Consider the following 21,863-nt stretch of genomic DNA (forward strand, 5'->3'; position numbering starts at 1 on the left):
TCTTCCCGGTGTATGTGAGTGCAATCGGAAATCGTCGGGAAACCCGACAAAAAATTAGCTCCGCCGACCCTTAGTAAATGAGCCCCATTGAGTGTCCATGAGGAGAATGGTTACATTTGCATCTCGTTGTAGCCCCCGATGTAAGCGGATGTGTGTGGAGAGGGTAATCAGGACTCTCCCTGTCAATCACTGTGTGTGGGCGGGGGTAATCAGGACTCTCCCTGTCAATCACTGTGTGTGGGCGGGGGTAATCAGGACTCTCCCTGTCAATCACTGTGTGTGGGCGGGGTAATCAGGACTGTCCCTGTCAATCACCGTGTGTGGGCGGGGGAAATCATGACTCTCACTGTCAATCACTGTGTGTGGGCGGGGTAATCACTGTGTGTGGACAGGGTAATCAGGACTCTCCCTGTCAATCACTGTGTGTGGGCGGGTTTATCAGGACTCTCCACGTCAATCACTGTGTGTGGGCGGGGTAATCAGGACTCTCACTGTCAATCACTGTGTGTGGACAGGGTAATCAGGACTCTCCCTGTCAATCACTGTGTGTGGGCGGGGTAATCAGGACTTTCCATGTCAATCACTGTGTGTGGGCGGGGTAATCAGGACTCTCCCTGTCAATCACTGTGCGTGGGCAGGATAATCAGGACTTTCACTGTTAATCACCGTTTGTGGGTGGTGTAATCAGGACGCTCACTGTCAATCCCTGTGTGTGGGTGGGGTAATTAGGACTCTCACTGTCAATCACTGTGTGTGGGCAGGGTAATCAGGACTCTCGCTCTCAATCACTGTGTGTGGGCGGAGTAATCAGTACTCTCACTGTCAATCACTGTGTGTGGGTGGGGGAATCAGGACTCTCCCTGTCAATCATTGTGTGTGGGCAGGGTAATAAGGACTCTCTCTATCAATCACTGTGTGTGGGTGGAGTAATCAGGACTCTCACTGTCAATCACTGTGTGTGGGTGGGGTAATCAGGACTCTCACTGTCAATCACTGTGTGTGGGTGGGGTAATCAGGACTCTTAGTGTGTGTGTGGGCAGGGAAATCATTACTCTTGTACATAAACCTATACAGCACAAAAAAACTCATAGCACAAATTCTCTAACTTTATCATTAATTTCCTGCGATCCAATATCTTACCTAACAGGTTTACTTTCAAAATATTTCTCATGTGTTTTGATGAAAAAATGAAGTATGAAGTTGGCTAAGAATTACTTAATATTATATTTGACAAGCAATCATTTACAGAAAGGGACTTCACTTGCAGCAAAGCAGAGTGTATGTCAGCAATTCCCTGACACTGTATGTATTTATGCCTTCCTATACTGATGGAAATACTATAAAATAGCTAATAGAACAGGGACATGTAATGCTGTCAGGAGAAAGTATTGTGCTCTATTACCTACTTACTGCATATAGATCATCTGTAATCATAGCACTTTACAAGCAAACATGAGAGGAAGCTGAACATGATGTATATGTATCATGTACCTTTCCATGTCATTAAGAGGACAAAGCTCCATTACTAAAAAAAAAATTATCATTATGTTACTGTCATGTGAAGTCAAGACTCCATTTTATCAGCATATCATCAATTATTTACAATAGAGGTGTCTGTGTATGCAGCAGAGCGGTTTGTGTGTGCATGTAATGAGTATACAGGAGAGGTGTGCATGTACTGAGTATACAGGAGAGCTGTCTGTGTGTGCACATACTAAGTATGCAGCAGAGCTGACTGTGTATGCAACAGTGCTGTCTGTGTGTGCGTGTACTGAGCATGCAGCAGAGCTGTCTGTGTGTGCATGTACTGAGCATGCAGCAGAGCTGCCTGTGTGTTCATGTACTGAGAATGCAGCAGAGCTGTCTGTGTGTGCACATACTAAGTATGCAGCAGAGCTGACTGTGTATGCAACAGTGCTGTCTGTGTGTGCGTGTACTGAGCATGCAGCAGAGCTGTCTGTGTGTGCATGTACTGAGCATGCAGCAGAGCTGCCTGTGTGTTCATGTACTGAGAATGCAGCAGAGCTGTCTGTGTGTGCACATACTAAGTATGCAGCAGAGCTGACTGTGTATGCAACAGTGCTGTCTGTGTGTGCGTGTACTGAGCATGCAGCAGAGCTGTCTGTGTGTGCATGTACTGAGCATGCAGCAGAGCTGCCTGTGTGTTCATGTACTGAGAATGCAGCAGAGCTGTCTGTGTGTGCACATACTAAGTATGCAGCAGAGCTGACTGTGTATGCAACAGTGCTGTCTGTGTGTGCGTGTACTGAGCATGCAGCAGAGCTGTCTGTGTGTGCATGTACTGAGCATGCAGCAGAGCTGCCTGTGTGTTCATGTACTGAGAATGCAGCAGAGCTGTCTGTGTGTGCACATACTAAGTATGCAGCAGAGCTGACTGTGTATGCAACAGTGCTGTCTGTGTGTGCGTGTACTGAGCATGCAGCAGAGCTGTCTGTGTGTGCATGTACTGAGCATGCAGCAGAGCTGCCTGTGTGTTCATGTACTGAGAATGCAGCAGAGCTGTCTGTGTGTGCACATACTAAGTATGCAGCAGAGCTGACTGTGTATGCAACAGTGCTGTCTGTGTGTGCGTGTACTGAGCATGCAGCAGAGCTGTCTGTGTGTGCATGTACTGAGCATGCAGCAGAGCTGCCTGTGTGTTCATGTACTGAGAATGCAGCAGAGCTGTCTGTGTGTGCATTTACAAAGCATGCAGCAGAGCTGTCTGTGTGTGCACATGCTAAGTATGCAGCACAGCTGTCTGTATGTGTACAAGTACTGTGTATGCAACAGAGCTGTCTGTGTGTGCATGTTCTGTGCATGCAGCAAAGCTGTCTGTACGTGTACAACTACTGTTTATGCAACTGAGCTGTCTGTGTGTGCATGTTCTTTGCATGCAACAGAGCTGTCTGGGTAGATATGCACTGTGTATGCAGCAGAAGCAGAGCTGTCTGTGCATACCTCCCAACATTTCTGGAAGAGAAAGAGGAAAAAAATGGCGGCACACGTAGCAATAGAGATATTGGGGCAGATTTATCAAGCTGTCTGAAAGTCAGAATATTTCTAGTTGCCAATGACAACCAATCACAGCTCAGCTTTCATTTTACCAGTGCTCATGAATATTTTAAAGGGAAGCTGTGATTGGTTGCCATGGGCAACTGGAAATATTCTGACTTTCAGACAGCTTGATAAATCTGCCCCAGAGCCTCTATCCACTAGGCTATGGTTTTAGTGGTTGTCAATGGGAGGATTTTATGTAACTAAGAGTTTCACTGTTACACTGTGACACAAGATCCATGCCCTGGTGTATAGAGATACATCTTCTCAGAGATTATTATTGTATTGCGATGACTATTATTATAATTTTATTATTATTATTATCATGGAGACAATTATTATTATTATTATTTTTATAGGTGAAAAACCAGGACTGTCCCGCCAAATTCGGGCGGGTTGGGAGATATGGTCTGTGTGTGTATGCATACCTCCCAACATTTGGGAAAAGGAAAGAGGGACAAAATGGCGGCACGCGTAAGCCACACCCCCAATCACTCCCTGGCCACGCCCCAAATTTTAGCCATATTAAAAATAATAAAAATCATAATTTAAAAAAAAAATAAAAAATTATCCTCATTGGGATTTGAACCCAGAACCTGCAGTGTCCATGTACAATAATAACACAGCGCCTCAACCCACTGAGCTATAACCTCAGTGATTAACAAGTGGAGAATTTTGGTAACTAAGAACTATGACCAGATACTGCCTTGGTATATAGGGAGGGATCTTCTCAGATTATTGTAATTATTGAGACTATTATTATTATTATTATTATTATTGAGATGATTATTATTATTTTTACCATTATTAATAATCATCTCCATAATAATAAAATTTATAATAATAATAATAGTCTCAATAATTACAATAATAATCTCTGAGAAGATCCCTCTCTATATATCAGTGCATTAGTCTGTGTCACAGTGTAAATTGCAGATAACACTTCTTACTTACCAGAAATCCCCAGCTCTGTATCACTGGGCTTATAGCTCAGTTAGTTAGGCTCCTGTCTATGGTGCAGAGGGTCCCAGGTTCGAATCTCAGCCTGGCCAAAACTTTATTTAATTTAATTATATAAAGAGCTTGTGTCTGGGGAAGACCTGGAGACCATATATGGACAGATAGAGATCTGAGCTGATGACGTGGTCCCTGCTCTCTCCACTAAGCCGACACTTCTCTGAAAAGGATTCCCTCCCGATGTCTGCTCTGGGGAACCCTAGGAGATGCAGCGACCATATATGGACAGATCTGAAGCTGATGACGTGGTCCCTGCTCTGCGCTAAGCCCGACACTTCTCTGAAAAGGATTCCCTCCCGACGTCTGTAGAAGCCATTCTGTACTGTGAGTTCAGACTTTCAAAGTATTTACTATGCGGACACAGCGCCGGGACACAGCGGGACCTGGGGGGGAAATCCGTGACAATATCATAGCTGCCCGTGACGCGGGGCAGGGGTACGAAAAACGGGAAAGTCCCGTCAAAATCGGGACGGTTGGGAGCTATGTGTATGTACAGTGTATGCAACAGAGTTGTCTGTGTGTGAGTATACATGTAGAGGAATTGTGTTTGTATAACATTAACAGTCATAAAACATATATAAAGTAATTGATTTAAGCAATTTGGTGTATAAGTTGGCAAGCAGTGTACAGTTTTTATTATACTGTGGAGTGTTTCTGCTACTCTTTTCTCTTGTCTTTTAGCATATTCATGCAGCCACTATTCAGGACCTGCCAGGGTTTTGTATTGTGTATGGTGTCAGGTGTGACTCAGATGCTAGTTCTTTGTCATCTAAGCTCATCATAGTGAATGCAGCGTCTCTTTACAACTAATTACAGGGATCACTGAACACTCTGTGCACTGGATGTTCTATGCATTTGCCCTTTTCCTTACAGAAAACACCGGACAGATAACATGTAGTCATACAGTTAAATTCTTTACTTAGCAAAGAACAAAAACATCTACAGAAAAATAGTTCAATGCGCGACAGCTGCAGAAACTTTAATCTATAACATAGAAAATGTATTTATTTTACAACATACACATACCTGGAGAAGGGATATTATATAAACTACATCATTCTAGATCATATGTCCTCTATGATATCAAACCTAGCCTAATATTATATTTTGATGGGCTTTGAGATTTGTATTTCTGCTGCGTTGCTTTTGCGATATGTCTGGGGTCATTGACTGCTCTGAATAAAAGCTGTAGCAGGCTTCTGTTTTCATACTACAGCAAGAAGGGAGGGTCTGGGGAACAGAAGAGGACAACAGCCTGAAGATACTCCCCCAAGTCCAGCTAAAATCCTGGAATATAAATTCATTTTTCATAGTCCTGTTGCCACTAACTTACACAGGAATGATTACACAGGTTTCTGGGTAATACCAAAGACTGTGCATGGCTTTGTATGGACAATACTGCTGATAGATTCCTTTCATAGATTTACTGATGATAGACTGCCCTAACTTACTTTCTTATCTGGGTTCCTAGTGGATGGCACCGTTTTTGTTTTGTCCGGGAAGGGCCATGTTCTTGCAGACAGCCGGGTGACGTCATTAGTTGTCTGAGGATAGACGGGCAGGACCAGGAAAATATTAAGAGAGTGGGGGATGGGCATAAATTAAGAGACGACGGGGCCAAGAGGCTCTCCAATGACGTAGGCCACTGCACCTCTGGCTCATTCGCATTATTTTATAAAGTCGTTTTTAGAAAAATATGGTCGTTCCTGGACTAAACAAAAACTGTACCATCCACTAGGAACATAGACAAGGAAGTAAGTTAGGGCACTCAGTAAATCTAAAGGTAGATGTCCTTTAAGCATAAATTACTCATATAAATATATAATTCGGAAAATCAAGCTAGACATCAACCCCCACGTCGGTACTTTACATTGATTGGACTGAAGCATAAAGCAATGACTAGTCTCCATTTTACACATCTTTTGAATGCTCAGGATGTAACTTAATTTATTCTCAGGAATAAAGGAACAAGCACCAATTATCCCAATTCAAAAACATCCATTACCGCAGTAAGGAAAGTGGTGTTTTCCCTTATACCTAGAGGATGTAATTACAAGCATCACACACACTTGCCAGTCCTGCACAGTCAGGCTAATGTTCTATATTATATTGTGAGGTTTATTATAAGCCCACATGGTTGTGGAGAGATAAACTCAACCTTTGCGATGTATAATAAAGAGCAGGTGAATATCAGGAACTTAATGGTGACTCTGACCTTGAGTCTGACGGAAACATTTATAATAGAGATATTCAATTAGGGCCGTTCCAATTTACTTGTCTGTGGGACTTAAAACATATAGGAATACTACGGATCATTATCCAGCCTCCCACAGTAATTACCTTGTGTATGGTGAAAAAAGTCAGCAAGTCCTGAAGAGAATTGGTCACCATCCCACGCAGCTGCAGCGACATCAGAGAAGAAACACAGGCAAAAAACTCTTGAACCTGAATGGCGGAGTCGTTCTCGTGCTGGGGGACTAAATGAATCCACTTATCCTTCTCGGTTTTGAAGAGTGAAGCACAAAGTGGTATCCATCTAAGACAGCCAAAAAACTCCGATCAGAGGGGAAGTTCAAATGACCATGTAACATGTTCCGGCGCCCTGTATTTACAATGCATTGGCTGAATGGTGTAATGGTAGGGGGTTAAAAGAGTCGTACAGGTCGTTTCTGTAGTGATGTGTCCAAAGAGGAACAGATTATCCGGGTCAGAAACAGCCGAAAAATATCTTAAATTGGATGTCTTAAGTGGTGGACCCCTGCGTCTACCATCTTATACATCATAAAGGTTGAACACTGTAAAGTAAAGCCTGCAGCAAAAATGGAGAGACTGGGAATTCCAAGTATAAGTGCAAAAATTTTTTTTACAAAATATGTGGATGGGATTCTGACCCTTGCTGCCCCAGCTTTAAACGAACCTGTCACAAAAAGTGTCATTTATAGCTGTAGCCTATGCTGAGCTGATTTTAAATATGCCTTTGTCAGCATTTTAATTACTTTCAGGAGTTGACATAAGACTAATTCACATTACGTGGCTCCCTGCCAGCATCATGTGGTGAGTCCCAGGAGAGAGACAGCTCCAGCCTGTGTGTGTCTGTGGCTCCTTATGCATTCTTCCTCTCCTCCACACCATCCCCCTCCCACCCGCTCAATACACATGACAGAAAGTGGGGAGGGGGCTGGATAAGTGTGGAGGAGAGGAGACTGACACAGACCCACACAGGCTGCAGCTACCGCCTTCCTAGGACTCCCCACATGCTGCTGGCAGGAAGCAGATTAATGCGAATTAAATTTATATGAACTACTGAAATGATTCCGAATGCTGAAAAAGACATTTTTTAAAACAGCATAGCATAGACTATCGTTTACTTCCACTGGATATAAATCTTTCCATGTTCATCTGATGTCACACAAATGCACAGCTTGTTATAACACACAACTGTGATTACTTTCTGTGATGGGAGCCGTGCACCTGGGGGACATCACATGACCAGGGACAGGTTTCTACTCACAGGAAGTAAATAATAAAGCTTCCTGTTGAATGACAGCAAAAAGAGATCTAGAAAACTGCAAGGAATTAATAAACAAAGTATATTGTAAAACTATGTTAGCATAAAAAATGTCAAATATTTGCTGAAAGTGATCAGCCTCTTTAAGATAAATGATCAAATATATTTTTGCTTACTATCTCACCACTGCGTAGTGGTTGCTGATGGTGCGTGTGGTCCCTCTTGAGACACAGAAAATTTGGCTCATGGCTGTGGTTGGCTATGCATTCACTTCCTGTGTGTTGAATGGGATCAGGAAGTAGAGATGACCTGAATATTATAGGATTATTTTCTTTTTAAAGTGTTTCTGTCCACAGCTTTTACACCAGCCTCCTCAGGTAATGTATTCATGGTTCTAGGTATTATAGAGCCTGTGTGACGCTCTGAAGTCACCTTCCCCCTTCAGCCTCTAAAACAGACTCATCTCAGGCAAAAAGTGACTCTTTTCAGCTCATTTGCATATGGCTTTGATTGTCTTTTTTTTAAAGGTAAACTAGCCAGATTTCACATTTCAGACCCTACCTTGGGAGGCAGGCAGTTTAGTGTGGTAAAAGCTGGTGAGAGTGTCCTTTTACCTGCTATAAAACTTACCTTTTTACTTACTAGCCAGATATCTCAAGGTATGCATTTTTCAGTATTTACCATTACATTACATTTTTCATTATAATTTTCATTATTTTGTTCTCCTATGCTTATTCCCACTCTTATGTAACTCTTGCTAAAGGTGGTCAGGAAGAAGAAACTAGTTTAACAGTAGTATATACAAGCTACTCAGCCTTGACCACTGTATTCAGATCCCAGTATAGAACAGTAAAGTTTTGTCTAAGGTGTATGAAAGCCTAGCTACAACCTCTGTAATTGAGGCATAACGCATGAACACATCCTCCACTAATGCAAGAATACAAATTGAATTCCCTTCCCTATTAGTTGCCGCATTGATTTACCCATTTGATGCTTTCAAATCCCACTGCCATTTCATTACTAGCCATGTTATTAACACGAGAGAAGAGACACATATACTGTACGCTACATGGTATATAATCAACCTGAATCCAGCAAAACAGCCCTTTTATATTTACCACTGGCAGCAGGATCAAAGATTAGGAATAATGAGAGGCCGTCACAGTTCAGCCGTGTTGTCCATAATTGCAGGATAATAACTATCATTAGTTGTATAGATATATACACTATCAATACAGCCCACACTTGGGCACAATGAACTTACTTATTGCGTAATATAGAGCGGGCGTCTGAGCAATGCCTCTCAACCAGGTCTTCAAATTCAGCAGGAAGCAGCGGTAAGCTTCCCGAGAGCATTTCATCTGTGCGTACAAATCTCAGATCGCTGAACCTAAAATGTGATAAAAAGAGACGAGAGAGGAATGTTTCTATATTCTACATGAAAGGATTGATATAACAAGTTAGAGGTCGTAGCACTAAAACCTAGATATGAAGACCCTCCTTTTTGTTCATAAAAATGCTTTATCGTCACTGAAATCACAGCAGGAAGTTATTCTAACACCTTACATAAAATTTAACATCTTAAACGGGTATTGCCATCTTAGACATTTCTATGCCGGACATGGCAGGCATACGTGGACCTCCCTTTGCTTCATGGTCCACATCTGTAGGTGATATCCGGTGACAAATGGTATACAGGATCGGATTTGGCATTTTGGGGAACCAGCTGAAGTTATGTTTTGAGGCCCCTCAAATGGTAAACCCCATCATTTGGTGTGACAGGTGGCTGCCCAGCATTGCCTTCCTTGTCCTCCCTCATTCTAGTTTATCCCCTCTAGTTTAACATAGTAGAGCACTGAGGTGCCAGACAGCACCACGTCGCACCTAAGGGTCTTTATCTTGCTCACAGTCGGTGAACTTGTATTCCACCAATGTGTTGGGCCCTCTAGTTTCTGGGAGTCCCACGGAGTTACATGCAATGTGAAATGGGGCTATCCACTACCTAGAGGTCAAGATGGAGAAACCCCTTTATTTGGGTCTTCTAGGTTTAAAATACTGATGACCCATCTACATTATAGTTCGACAATATAATATCATTGGAAGTGCAACCTCCGACACCTCCAGCTGTCAAAACAAATAATGATAATTCTTACTGGGAAATCCAGAGTTCTTGCAGAGACAGCATCATGGGATTGGTTATGAAAAGGTGATCTTCATTCCATGCATGGGCTTCACTGTACGAAGAGTGCCAAGGAACGGGGGCACGAATCACCCGATGGGGAAAGGAACGAGGGATGCTGCTAATAAACAGTCTGTCTCTCTCTTCTGGATCCTTTAGGATGTAATCAACTGGGAAATAGAAAAACTATTCATTATTCTGATCAGTGAACAATTGGCAAATGGAATTGTGAAATATTAATGTGACAGGCAGCTACGTGACAGAACCATAATTTGTAATAGTTTACCATCTCTGATGGGGATGTAACAGAGAGTAACATTTTAAAGGTATCTGGAAATACTGTACATGGCCATGAGATGAGACAATGAGGGTAAAGCCTCAACTAAAAGTAAGTATAATGGGCCAACTGGGAAAAGAAAAGACGGACACAGACTGTGAAGCCTAAAACTAAATCCACCAGACTTTTCCAACCTAGTTCCTTGAAAGCACCCTAGGCTATGGCCAGTAAATGGGTGACAGTCCTTGCTTAACTCCTGGACCTGTCCGGGACACTAAACCACCCACTGTTCTTTATTAGTTTTCCAAATCGCCCTTTATTAAGTCCCATGGCCGATATTAAAATGATAAAACTTTATACATACCTAGGTCAGGGCCTGCCCAGTTGTGCAGTGAAGCCGGATACTACACTGCAGTTTCACTGCCCGTGCACCATAGCTTAGGCAATGAAACCAGGGTGTAGTACACAGGCTTCATTGAAGAACTGCAATGGTGTGGGCACCACAAGAGATGAGTCAGAGGCGCCTCATTAAATTCATCTCTAGGTAAGTATAAAGTCTTTCTATTTTTCAAAGTGGTCACAGAGGGCGAAGTGCGGTTTAGGACACTAAACCACCGTTCTATAAGGACCTGTGGGTGGTTTAGTGTCCCAAATCACCCTGAAAGGTCCTCTTTAAGTGATAAAAAAACAGAAGAGGACAGGACAAACAAAGTGTAAGAAAAGTTGCTAGATACCTAGAGGACAACAAAGTACCAAATCAATAGACAATAGGATAACCAGAAAGAAATAGACCAGTGTTCAAAAAGAACAATGTTAATCAGAGCATCCCCGGCTGCCTCTTGTTGACTGAGGATGACGCCAACACAGATATTACGGTAAGATACAAGGAAAGCAATGGGACTAGAGCTGGTAATCTCACTACCCACCAGAATGGATGTTACTGAGCATTTCATTATGAATAGTGCTGCAGGTTTCCAAAAATGGCTTTTGGAAACTCCTGGAGAGGCTACTCCACGCCCCGGTAGCCTCCTTGGGAAATTAACATGTTAAAACTTTAACTTATTAAACTTTAGATTACCATAGGTTAGAACGTGTTATATGGTTAGGGAAGGATAGTTTAAGGTTTAGGATATTACTGGAAATCTACCATCTACCATTCTAGCTTATTAGCATAATTTTAAAAGTTTATTTTAGAAGGAAGGAAGCCATGTTTAACAAATATAAGTAGATTACCACAGTGCCTGGATCTATAAGTAAGTGCCCCATGTTTATCATGCTTGATGGTAGATTTCCTTTAAAGGGGTATTCCCATCTGTGTATTCACATTTAATTTAATTCATTAGCCATATGTAAACATTTCTTCAATTGGATGTTATTAAAAAAAATGTTCCTGTGAAAAGATAATTTCTCATAAATGTAGCCTTGCTGTCCATTAGAAACAAGATAGCTTCATTGGATACAACCACCCCGTGCTCTGGCAGCAGTGGCCAGACATGTACTATTGAACCCTGCCTGAGCACCTGGCATCAGGGTTCATTACCACAGGGCGGTTGTGGGACATGCAGTAACTCCCGGACATTTCATATACAAAAAATATTTTTTTGTATATTTCTTTGTGCTATCACTCCAGCAGAGATGGCCGTTTCCAAGGACACAGTCTTGTTTCTAATGGACCATATGACTACATATATGAAAAATTATCTTCACACGGGCAAATTTTTTTTAATAACATCTAATTAAAGAAATGTTTATATATGGAAGATTAATGAAACTGACTGTGAATGCCCAGACGAGAATACCCCTTTAAGAGAGATGTATTTACAAGCAACATGTACAGCCAAAAAGTACTTTGTGTATAATGCTTGAACTGAATGCAAGATAATATTTCATCTTTATTGAGCACTGGATCCATATTGGAACACTTCATGTGCTGATCATGCCTCTTGTTCACAGTTCACAAGAAGCATATTCTATGGATTCATCCACTTCTCTTTCTGTAACCAAATCATAGAACAATCCTTCTTGTAATGTGAAATTCTCCAGATGATTGGATTATGAAAGATTTTACATACCGGCATGTTCCAAGAAGCAATGATAATAGTAGCCTGGAAATACTGAAGCTCAATCTATCAGGTGACATTGATCATAGACTGTGCAGGTTACTCTGTGCTACATTTTGAAATGCACATATATTCTCAGATGAGAATAATGCAGTGAAATATTACAATGTAATGTATTACCCAGATGTCCCATATGCTACCATTCACAATGATCCATTATGCCAAGTGTAAAGACTCTTAGGTTCAGCTCTTTATTACTATGCAAGACTGAAAATCTCTTCCTAACCATGTTTGATTAAACCTTGTATATTATCAATTCCCCAACTTCCCTGTATGATTATGTATGCCTCCGAATGTAGTGACGTCCAGGAAAATACACTGCATGTGGGGAAGTTTACATTGAAACAGCTGCTTCTATAATTCCCTATTAAAAATGAATATGGTATGGAAAGATAAGCACAGACACATGGTGATCCCTCAGTACCATCCATACCCTGCTTAGCTGTTATATATTCAAATCCAATATAGCAATGACATGTGATAAGAAGCTGAGCTGAAAAAAATCTCAACACCAAAAATGTAATCAGCTCAGTCAATTTTTTGAGTGAAGATGAAATCCTTATGTATAATGAAACAAAGAAAAGCTTCATTTGTGACTACATTTGTGATGCCTATAAAGCAGCAGGGGGTCCCCTGACATTCCCATCTTAGCCTATATCTGTATCCTAAAAACATAGAGGCTCTAAGTGTGCCAGTGTATGACCTGCCAGTACAATCAGGGGGCCCCATCCTCCTGATTAATCCACTGGAAGGCTGCGCCGCACCGGCAGGGCACCTCAACACCAGGTCTGACCTGATATGGCGCCACAGTAAGAGATGAATGGAGAACAAGGCACCACAATATGAGGTGGATGGAGAGCAGGGGGGCCACAGTATGAGGAGGATCAAAGACAGGAGGCCACAGTATGGGAGGATGGAGAACAGGAGGCCCCAATATATAACAGGGATGGAAGACAGAGGTCCATAACATGGGGGGCGTGGAGGACAGGAGAACACAATATGAGGGGGATGGAGAGCAGGGGCCACAATGGGAAGAGGAGAAAAAATATTATACAATATAAGGAGGAGAGGGGAGGGAGCACAAGTGCAGAAACCTTTAGCATTATAAGTTTGGAAAGATAAATAAAATTGGTTGGACCAAATGTAAAGGGAGGATGAAATTAAAGAGGTTATATGTTGTTAGTTGCATTAGGGGGTATTATATGGGTCCACAGGGTAGTTGGCCACAGGAAAGGGGCATTATAATATGTGGGGGCCATTAAGGACAATATTATTTTACGCTTGCGGCAATGGGCTTGGTTTAAAAAAATGGGGATGGACTTTTTGTCCCTCATTCTCTAGCCCAAAAGTTGGGAGATATGGGCAGTGTGAAGGCGCAAATCATGAACGCCCCATGCCGCTTCATGTGTCTTAATAGCCTTATCCTGCATATACAGTATGGGCTCAGTACTACTACTATCATCTACTACTATTCTGGAGTGGTGGAGTGTAGATATTGGTGCAAGAATTATTTGTCACACAAAGGGGGTCATTAACTAAATTCGGTTACCCGAATTTTTCCGTTTTGCGATGATTTTCCCTGAATTGTGGCGCATCGGCACCAGCGTGCATGCGACGGAAATCGGGGGCGTGGCCGTAAGAAAACCCGAGGGGTTCGGAAAAACCGCCGCATTTAAAAAAAAAAAAAAAGAAGTGTCCCTTGACACGCGCTTACCTGCACCCAGTGGAGGACGGTGAACTTCAGTGCAGCGACACCTAGTGGACATCGGGGGAACTACCTTAGTGGATCGCCGGAAGACCCGAATCCTCCACACAGAACGCGCCACTGGAGGTAAGTAAATCTGCCCCATTGTGTCTGGTGTATTTTTGTGTGCAACAGTACTGAGGTGGAGGGACCGTTGAAAAAAATTAATTATTGCAAGTGTTCAAGATGGAGTCCATCCACAGGTACTGAAAGTATGTGTGTCAGAGTTAAAGGGGTTTTCCCACAAAAAAATTTCTCAAATCTCAATCCCTTAGTGATGTTTACACAATAAAGATCATTTTAACACCTTACTGCGAAGGGGGTAGAGGTAAATTAGAGAATGTGTTATTTTGTTATCCTGAGTATATTTAAGAAACTTGGTTTTATGAGAAAACCCCTGTAAGTGGCATCTTAAGTGAGCTGCCTAAGAAGTCCCCTGTAGCTAAGCCAGACTATTATCGACCTATTGTTTTAACATCTCATGTCATGAAGACACTGGAAAAATTGATTTTGAGTCATTTGAAGATAGTGACCATATATTCGGATGGCTTGCTGTTTGCTTATCAAAACAAAGTTAGTGTGGAGGATGCAATTATTTATCTACCAGAATGGGCATATTATTATCTTCAATAGATAATTAAGATGGGAGGGTGCTTAAAAATTAGGGGTCCAACTCCAAGATCATGTGTAGAATGTGTAATCCAAGCACAACAATATGCAATTTAAAGGGAACCTGTCACCAAAGCACTAATTTACACTAATAACATGTGCCAAAAGCCTGTAACATGACAAATGCATATGTACATCAGCTAATATCCTCATTATACCAACGTACCTGGCTCCCTGCCAGGGTCCCCCTGAAGTCCCGGGGCTGGGATTCAAATACAAACTGTTGTCTGCTCCTCATCCTTTAGCGGTGCCCACACACTGAAACCCCCCTCCATGTGACATCACAGCAGGCACTAGGAACCATGGGAGGGACGCCTGATTCTTAACTGCCGCCCTTCTGTGACATTAGCTCACCATTGCAAGGCTCTCACTACTCATGTCACAGAGATACAGCTCTCCCTTCAAGCGCCGGCAATGCAGCGGTGAGCTGACGTCACAGAATCAGGCATTCCTCCTAGTGGTCACCCATCCATGATGTCACATGGATGTGGAGCAGACAACGGTTTAAATTTGAATCCCAACCCCTGGGACTTCAGGGGGACCCTGGCAGGGAGCAAGGTACGTTGGTATAATGAGGATATTAGCTGATGTACACATGCCACAAACATGACAAAAGAACATATGCATTTGCCATGTGATGGGCTTTTGGCACAAGTTATTAGAGTAAAATAGTGTGATGGTGACAAGTTCCCTTTAAGGATTTTAACAGGACACACGGCCAAAATTCATGTAAACTTTTTCGGAAAACGGATACATGAATTTTGCCCATGTGTCCTACTAAAATCCTTAAACTGTATACTGGTGTGCTTGGATAAAATCAAATGGATAATGGGCTATTTGACTCTGCCCACAGTCAGTATGTATGGAGAGTAGGGTCTCGGAAACTGAAGCTAGAAATGTTGGTGCCCTGCAGGGTACGGTATTATCTTTATTTTTTTTTTCTTTCTATTCTGCTGACTTTACTCGGAATTGGAATGTAAACTCTTATTTAAAAAGGGTATGTCTAAAAAAAATTTTTCAGAAATTGCGGTCATTTGAGATCTGTAATAGGATACTTTGTATGCATTATCTCTTATATATTTAGAACCCTGAAAAAAAGGGGTTAATCATAAAGGGCAAGTGTAAAGGATGGATTGAGGAAAAGATTTGGGGCCCCCTCCATACAAAATGTACCATATGTTGTGGAGGAGTTGGTAGCTGCATCTGCAGTCTGTTCTATAAGGTGTACTATGTAAGGCAGTGTTCACACCTGAGAAGAAATTTCATAACTCCTCTCCAAATGCAAATCATTCTGCTAACACCTCCCACTGCTTACAAACAGGATTGATTCTAGCCACAAAATTCTGCATGCTTCCATTTATAAATTGTAGTTGGCTCCTGTGCCTCTTGTGAAATGTAAGCGGCACTACAGCCATTGATATCAATGACGGGCTAGCTGGAGAAATCTGGGTTGTTTCTACTGGCCAAGATGTTTTTGAAACAATCTTCGATTAAATTTGACAAATTTGGCCATTACTGTGGGAAATAGTCACAAATGCATCTGGAAATGTATAACTAGATCATCTGTATTGAATTCTATAAGAATATACAAAAGAAACAAGCAGCACACAATAATATCAGTACAATTGTGCCATCCCAGGACCTAGACAAAGTCCATGAATTGAAAGAGCAACGTTTCGGACCCTTAAGAGTTCTTAAGAAAGGCTTCAGCCACTTACGTTATGACTTATGATTAATAAAGCGTGGTCATTTTTTCACTTTAAATCCTGAAGTGTTGCCTTTTTTGTTCTCTCTCTCTGACTCTCTCTCGCTCTCTCTCCACCAGTATAACTTTGGCTAAATATCTGATCTTGTTTTTTTGCTCTGCAATTGCTGAACATATTCCTCCTCATTAAAAACTGTAAGAAACCCTCAGCATAGACTTGTCATACCAAATAAGGGATTAGAGGGGGATTAAGCTCTTTATTACAAGATTCTGCAATCAACAAAAGAAATCTTCTCACGTTTTCTGAGACATTTTACTAGGAAATGACAAGAGGTATATAGCGAGTCACTTCAGTCATAAAATCAATATTTGAGGACTGAATGAGAAAGTAAATTTAAAGGAGCTGTCCGCAGTTTGAAAAACTTGGCTTTACTTCCAAAAATAGCAGCAAAAATAGGGAGGGGGAGGAGTGCTAAGAGTGTCATTGTGTGTACACAATGTATCCATCTCATAATCTTTGATCTGTCTCATCTCTCTATGTGTCAGATACTAGTACAATGTTCAGAAGCTAAATGAAAGTGTATATAAACCTGTACCCTGATAATCTAACCACATTTTCAGCTCACAGAACTAGCGGAATCATTAAGTATCTGCTTAGAGAGTCCCCGCCCACACTCTGGAATCTTAGGCGGCATTCACACTTGCGTTGCAGATCAAGTCAGAGTTTGATCAGAGAGTAATCAGGGTTTGGTCAGTGAAAAATTAACATTTTTCATCAAAGTTCAATCAGTTTCCAATCAGAGTTCGTTCAGTGTCTCAGTTTTTCACACAATTTTTTGGTGTTTTCAGAGCACTTTCAATACGCAGATAACAAGCGTGAAAAAGACTCAGGACTATGGTCTATCTTTTCTATGGCAATTGATCAGTGAAAAACACACTGCACTCTGAGACACATGCAAGTCCAATGCAAGCGCAATGCGTTTTTCACTGATCTTGAGTCTTGAGTCTTTTTCCCAGGGTTATCTGTGTGTGAAAAATGTATTGAAAATGCACTGAAAACACCAAATAAATGCGCATGAAAAACTGAGACACTGAACAAACTCTGACTGAAATCTGATTGACCTCTGATAAAAAATCTCAGTTTTTCACTGACCAAACCCTGATCGCACCCTGATCACATTCTGACGTGATCTGCAACGCAAGTGGGAAAGAGGACTAAACGTGTGTTAAAAAAACGTGAGTGAAAAAAATGCAAGTCTGCAAAAACCCATTGATTACAATGGGTCAGAGTGCAATGCACGTTCTGCACATTAAAAGCACGTGCAGAACATGCGTGTGAGAAATGCAAGTGTGAAAGGGGCCTTACACTGACCATCACTGAGTTATAGGAGCCAAAACAGCAATAAAACTGAATAAAATTTTAAAGTAAGGGGTTAAAAATTATCTTTATTTTGTAAACATCACTAGCAAATTGAAATGAGAGAATTTTCGTTTAGGGCCCCTTCACACAGGCATATACAACAGGAGCCATAAGACACGGGGACCAAGACGCCTGCGCCTATATTCATACATGATGCCCTACCACCTCACAGGACAACATCCTGTACTAAAACCATGAATACATAAATCACAGGCCTGCAGACCTATGCAGGGGGTTCCTTATATGTCTACAGTACTAGGAGTCCCGTTCCATAAGCAGTGCTTGTTTCCAAAATGCAATGGGGCATATTTACTTACCCACCCGACGAAGTTCACTCGAAGTGAATTGTCTGACGTCAATATACTATGTCGATTGTGTGCCCAATATCCTGCATGTGTCGCTTCCCCGCTCAGGTCTGCAGGAGTTCATCTTCTTCTTCCTGGTGCATGTAAGTGCATTTGTTGCGACACAATGGGGGTCATTTACTAAGGGCCCGATTCGAGTTTTTCCGACGCGTTACCCGAATATTTACGATTTGCACCGATTTTCCCTGTATTGCCCCGGGATTTTGGCGCACGCGATCGGATCGTGGCGCATCGGCGCTGGCATGCACGCAACGGAAATGGGGGGCGTGGCCGAATGAAAACCTGACGGATTCGGAAAAAACGCAGCATTTTTTTTAAAAAAAGTGTCGCGGGGCTCGCGCTTACCTTCACTCGGTCCGGCTTGGTGAAGATCAGTGCATTCCGGCGGGCCTTGGGGAACTTCAGCCCAGCAGCGCCACCTGGTGGACGTTGGAGGAACTGCCTTAATGAATCCCGGCCGGACCCGAATCCACCGCAGAGAACGCGCCGCTGGATCGCGAATGGACCGGGTAAGTAAATCTGCCCCAATTTGAATATTAAATCCCGCGCTCAGTCCTAATCAGTCGGATCGTCCAATGCCCCCCTCGATTTCTGTCACATGCAAGCCAGCACAATTGCGCCACAGTCCGATCACGTGCGACACAATCCCCAGTTAAATACCTGTCACAGCGGCGCAAATCCCGAAAATTTCTAAAATCCAACGAAAATGCGATGCCGGATGAAGGTGGCTTAAAATTACATATAACCAACATGTTTATGTTTTTTTATGCTTTTTTTCATACAGAATTTAGAGACCAGGTGCTAGCAGAGAACAAGGGCTGCATGCTACCTCAATGATCTTGAGATTTCCTCAGTATCGGCACTAACTGCTTTCTAGGAAACATCTTAAGGCGTACAGTACAGTGAAATGAGCTTTGCACACAGCGTAGGAAGCAAATTGCATATCATTAACGTGTGCATGTAAGACCCATAATTTAACGCAAAATCTATCATCTATAATTTAAGGCAATACTGAATTACATTGGTTTCTGCCATAGTCTTGCGGCGATTTCACGTGTGGATTGGCCTCAACAATGCAGTTTATATACATGCGGCATCATCTGTAATACCATCATCATGGTAAAATAGGGCAAGCATTTCACTTTCTATGCATAAAACCCAACGCAAATATAAATTGTCTTTATTTATCCTTATAGATAGAAGACTAAAGCTCAACATCAACGGACTTTCCCAAAACTCAACTAATAAGTAAGTGGAAAAGGATTGCTCCGGCCTTCACAGTGGGATTCCCCTTATTAGAGCAGGTTCTATATGTTTTCCTTCTCTTCATTTATCTGATATCCATTGAATTATTTCTCACTTGTCGTTATGAGACATCTCCACAAATGTCATGTGAGTTTATTGATTTTTTTTTTCTTATTTTTGTTTGTGAGACTTTATTGACCCTGAGAAGTGACAATTGGATTTATATACATTTTTGTTTAATATCAGATGTTATAATATGTGATGTCATAATAAAAATACATGATATATTTTTATAATCTAACTTTTGTTTAAAGAGGTTTATATCTGCCTTCTGCTGGTGTGGTGATAGTAAGCTGAGTGTTTCATCAGGTGCACACTAACATTGGATAGTCATTGGCGATTGGTGATGCCTCTGACTATATTCAGACCATGTACGGAGCTGATGACTTCCCGTGCTAAAGGCCCCCTGTAGATTAGTCAGTGATTGATTCTCGTCCACCCCTGCTGTCCTACCCTGAGAACAATCTAATGCATGACATGCCTATCGATTGTTAAGAATGTCAAATTGTATCTGTGTATATATATGTATTAACAAATAATACCAGTTTAGAAAAGTTGAACCCAGTAAAAAAATAAGAAGGTTTTCACACCAAGAAATAACTACTAAAATCTGTATTTACATTAACTAAAGAAATACTTTATATTAGGGGCATAAATAGAATTGTCTATTCTCCCCAACCCTGCAACTGCACATTATGGAGTGCAAGTCTACCAGCAACCACCATATACAACCACCAGCAACCACCATTAAATTTATTTAGTGGCCCAACCCCATGCCCTAATGTGCCCACAAGATTTAATCCGCCACTGCCACATAGTTTAGGACCCCCTTTTCATTTGCCAAGGACTCCACTTTAAATGACCCCAAAACCTATGTTGTCTTTCCAGTAGCCCCAACTTATGCTCTCCTTTCTGTAGCCTCCCCACCCTTCAATACCCCTAACCGTATGCTCTCACCCACCTACCATACCCCTAACCTTTATCCCTTTAAGGGACCAGCCAACTTCTTAATTAGATAGCTACTCCCATACTATACTGTGCTCCCCCTCCCACCATTTCTTGTAATTTAAAGGGGTTGTCCGAGAGTTGTGAAAAAAAACTAAAGGTGGCCAGAGGGGGCTGCTTAAAAAAATTAAAGATCTACTTACCTTTCGGCGTCCTCCGGTGTCCCGCGTTCCAGTGCTGGCTTCAGCTTCCAGCCAGCTGTGGCCGGCCACGCCTATCCGTCCCTACTCACAGCAGCCATGTTTGTTTATATGGCGCCCGGACTGGAGCGACAGCAGCGCGGGACACCGGAGGGCGCCGGAAGGTAAGTACAGCTTTATTTTTTTAAGCAGCCCCCTCCGGCCACCTTTAGTTTTTTTTTCAAAACTCTCCGACAATCCCTTTAATAAGAAAAGGCTGATATATAAATATATATGAAGATATGTTCTTGTCCTTGGATATGACCACCACTGCTGGAGGGATTGCACATAGAAACACACTTCTTTGCATATGAAATGGACTGGAGTTACTGCATGTCCCACTGCTGTTCTGTGGTAATGAATGCTGAATCCAGGTGGTCAGGCACCTCAATAAAACATCTGTGTCCACCGCTACTACACCCATTGCCCTCGTTTCTATGGGACCATATGGCTACATGCAATTGAAAAAAAACATATGTATATGGCAGATGGATAAACCTGAATGTCCAGGTGAGAATAACTAATAAAGGGAATGTGCCATTTAAATAAACCCACCCACAATAAATACTGTACATACTTGAGTATTAGCCGACCTAAGTATAAGCCGAGGTACCTTTTTATGTTCCAAAAAACTGAGAAGACTGATTGAATCAAGTATAGCCTAGGGTGAAAAATGCAGCAACTACTCTTTAATAAATTGTCCAGTAGTAGTCTCCGTTCACATAAATAAAATGTCCTGCAGAGCCCCCATTTACAGAAATGTCCAGCATTGGCCCCTTTAGAAATAATGTCCAGTTCTGTCCCCTTTAAAAATGATGTCCAGCATTGCCCCCTTTAAAAATGATGTCCAGCACTGCCCCCTTTAAAAATGATGTCCAGCACTGCCCCCTTTACAGAAATGTCCAGCATTGCCCCCTTTAAAAATTATGTCCAGTTCTGCCGCCTTTATAAATTATGTCCAGCACTGCACCCTTTAAAAATGATGTCCAGCATTTCCCCCTTTAAAAATTATGTCCAGCACTGTCCCCTTTAAAAATTATGTCCAGAATTGCACCCTTTAAAAATGGTGTGCTCACCCCCAGCGTCCTCTTCTCCCCTCTGGAGTCTTCTCCACTCCGGCTTCCTGGCAGTGGGATAACAAGCATTGTGCTCTCTACCTGCACGCACACACTGTGGAGCGACGTGCTGCTGCTGCTCATGTCACTCTGTGCCACGGTGTGTGCCTGCGGGCCTCTGCCCACACTGCTTGGAAGTCAGAAGATTAGGGGAGAAGTGGATGGCCAAAGGTGAGTACTCATTTTTTTTAAATATAT

General features: G+C 42.1%; 1 protein-coding gene across 3 annotated transcripts in view; it reads right to left on the reverse strand.

Moving 5' to 3' along the window:
• The window catches only part of DNAH3 (dynein axonemal heavy chain 3), a 272,966-nt gene that overhangs the window by 193,271 nt on the left and 57,832 nt on the right, over window positions 1-21,863 (reverse strand). For all 3 annotated transcript variants that reach the window (XM_072120542.1, XM_072120545.1, XM_072120544.1), the window contains exons 8-10: window positions 9,736-9,931; window positions 8,847-8,972; window positions 6,415-6,610 (exon numbers count right to left, since the gene is read on the reverse strand). In XM_072120542.1, coding sequence (XP_071976643.1) covers window positions 6,415-6,610; window positions 8,847-8,972; window positions 9,736-9,931 — 518 coding nt within the window. The remainder of the gene's footprint in view (window positions 1-6,414; window positions 6,611-8,846; window positions 8,973-9,735; window positions 9,932-21,863) is intronic.

This window comes from Engystomops pustulosus, chromosome 8, assembly GCF_040894005.1.
Source record: "Engystomops pustulosus chromosome 8, aEngPut4.maternal, whole genome shotgun sequence".
NCBI lineage: Eukaryota > Metazoa > Chordata > Amphibia > Anura > Leptodactylidae > Engystomops > Engystomops pustulosus.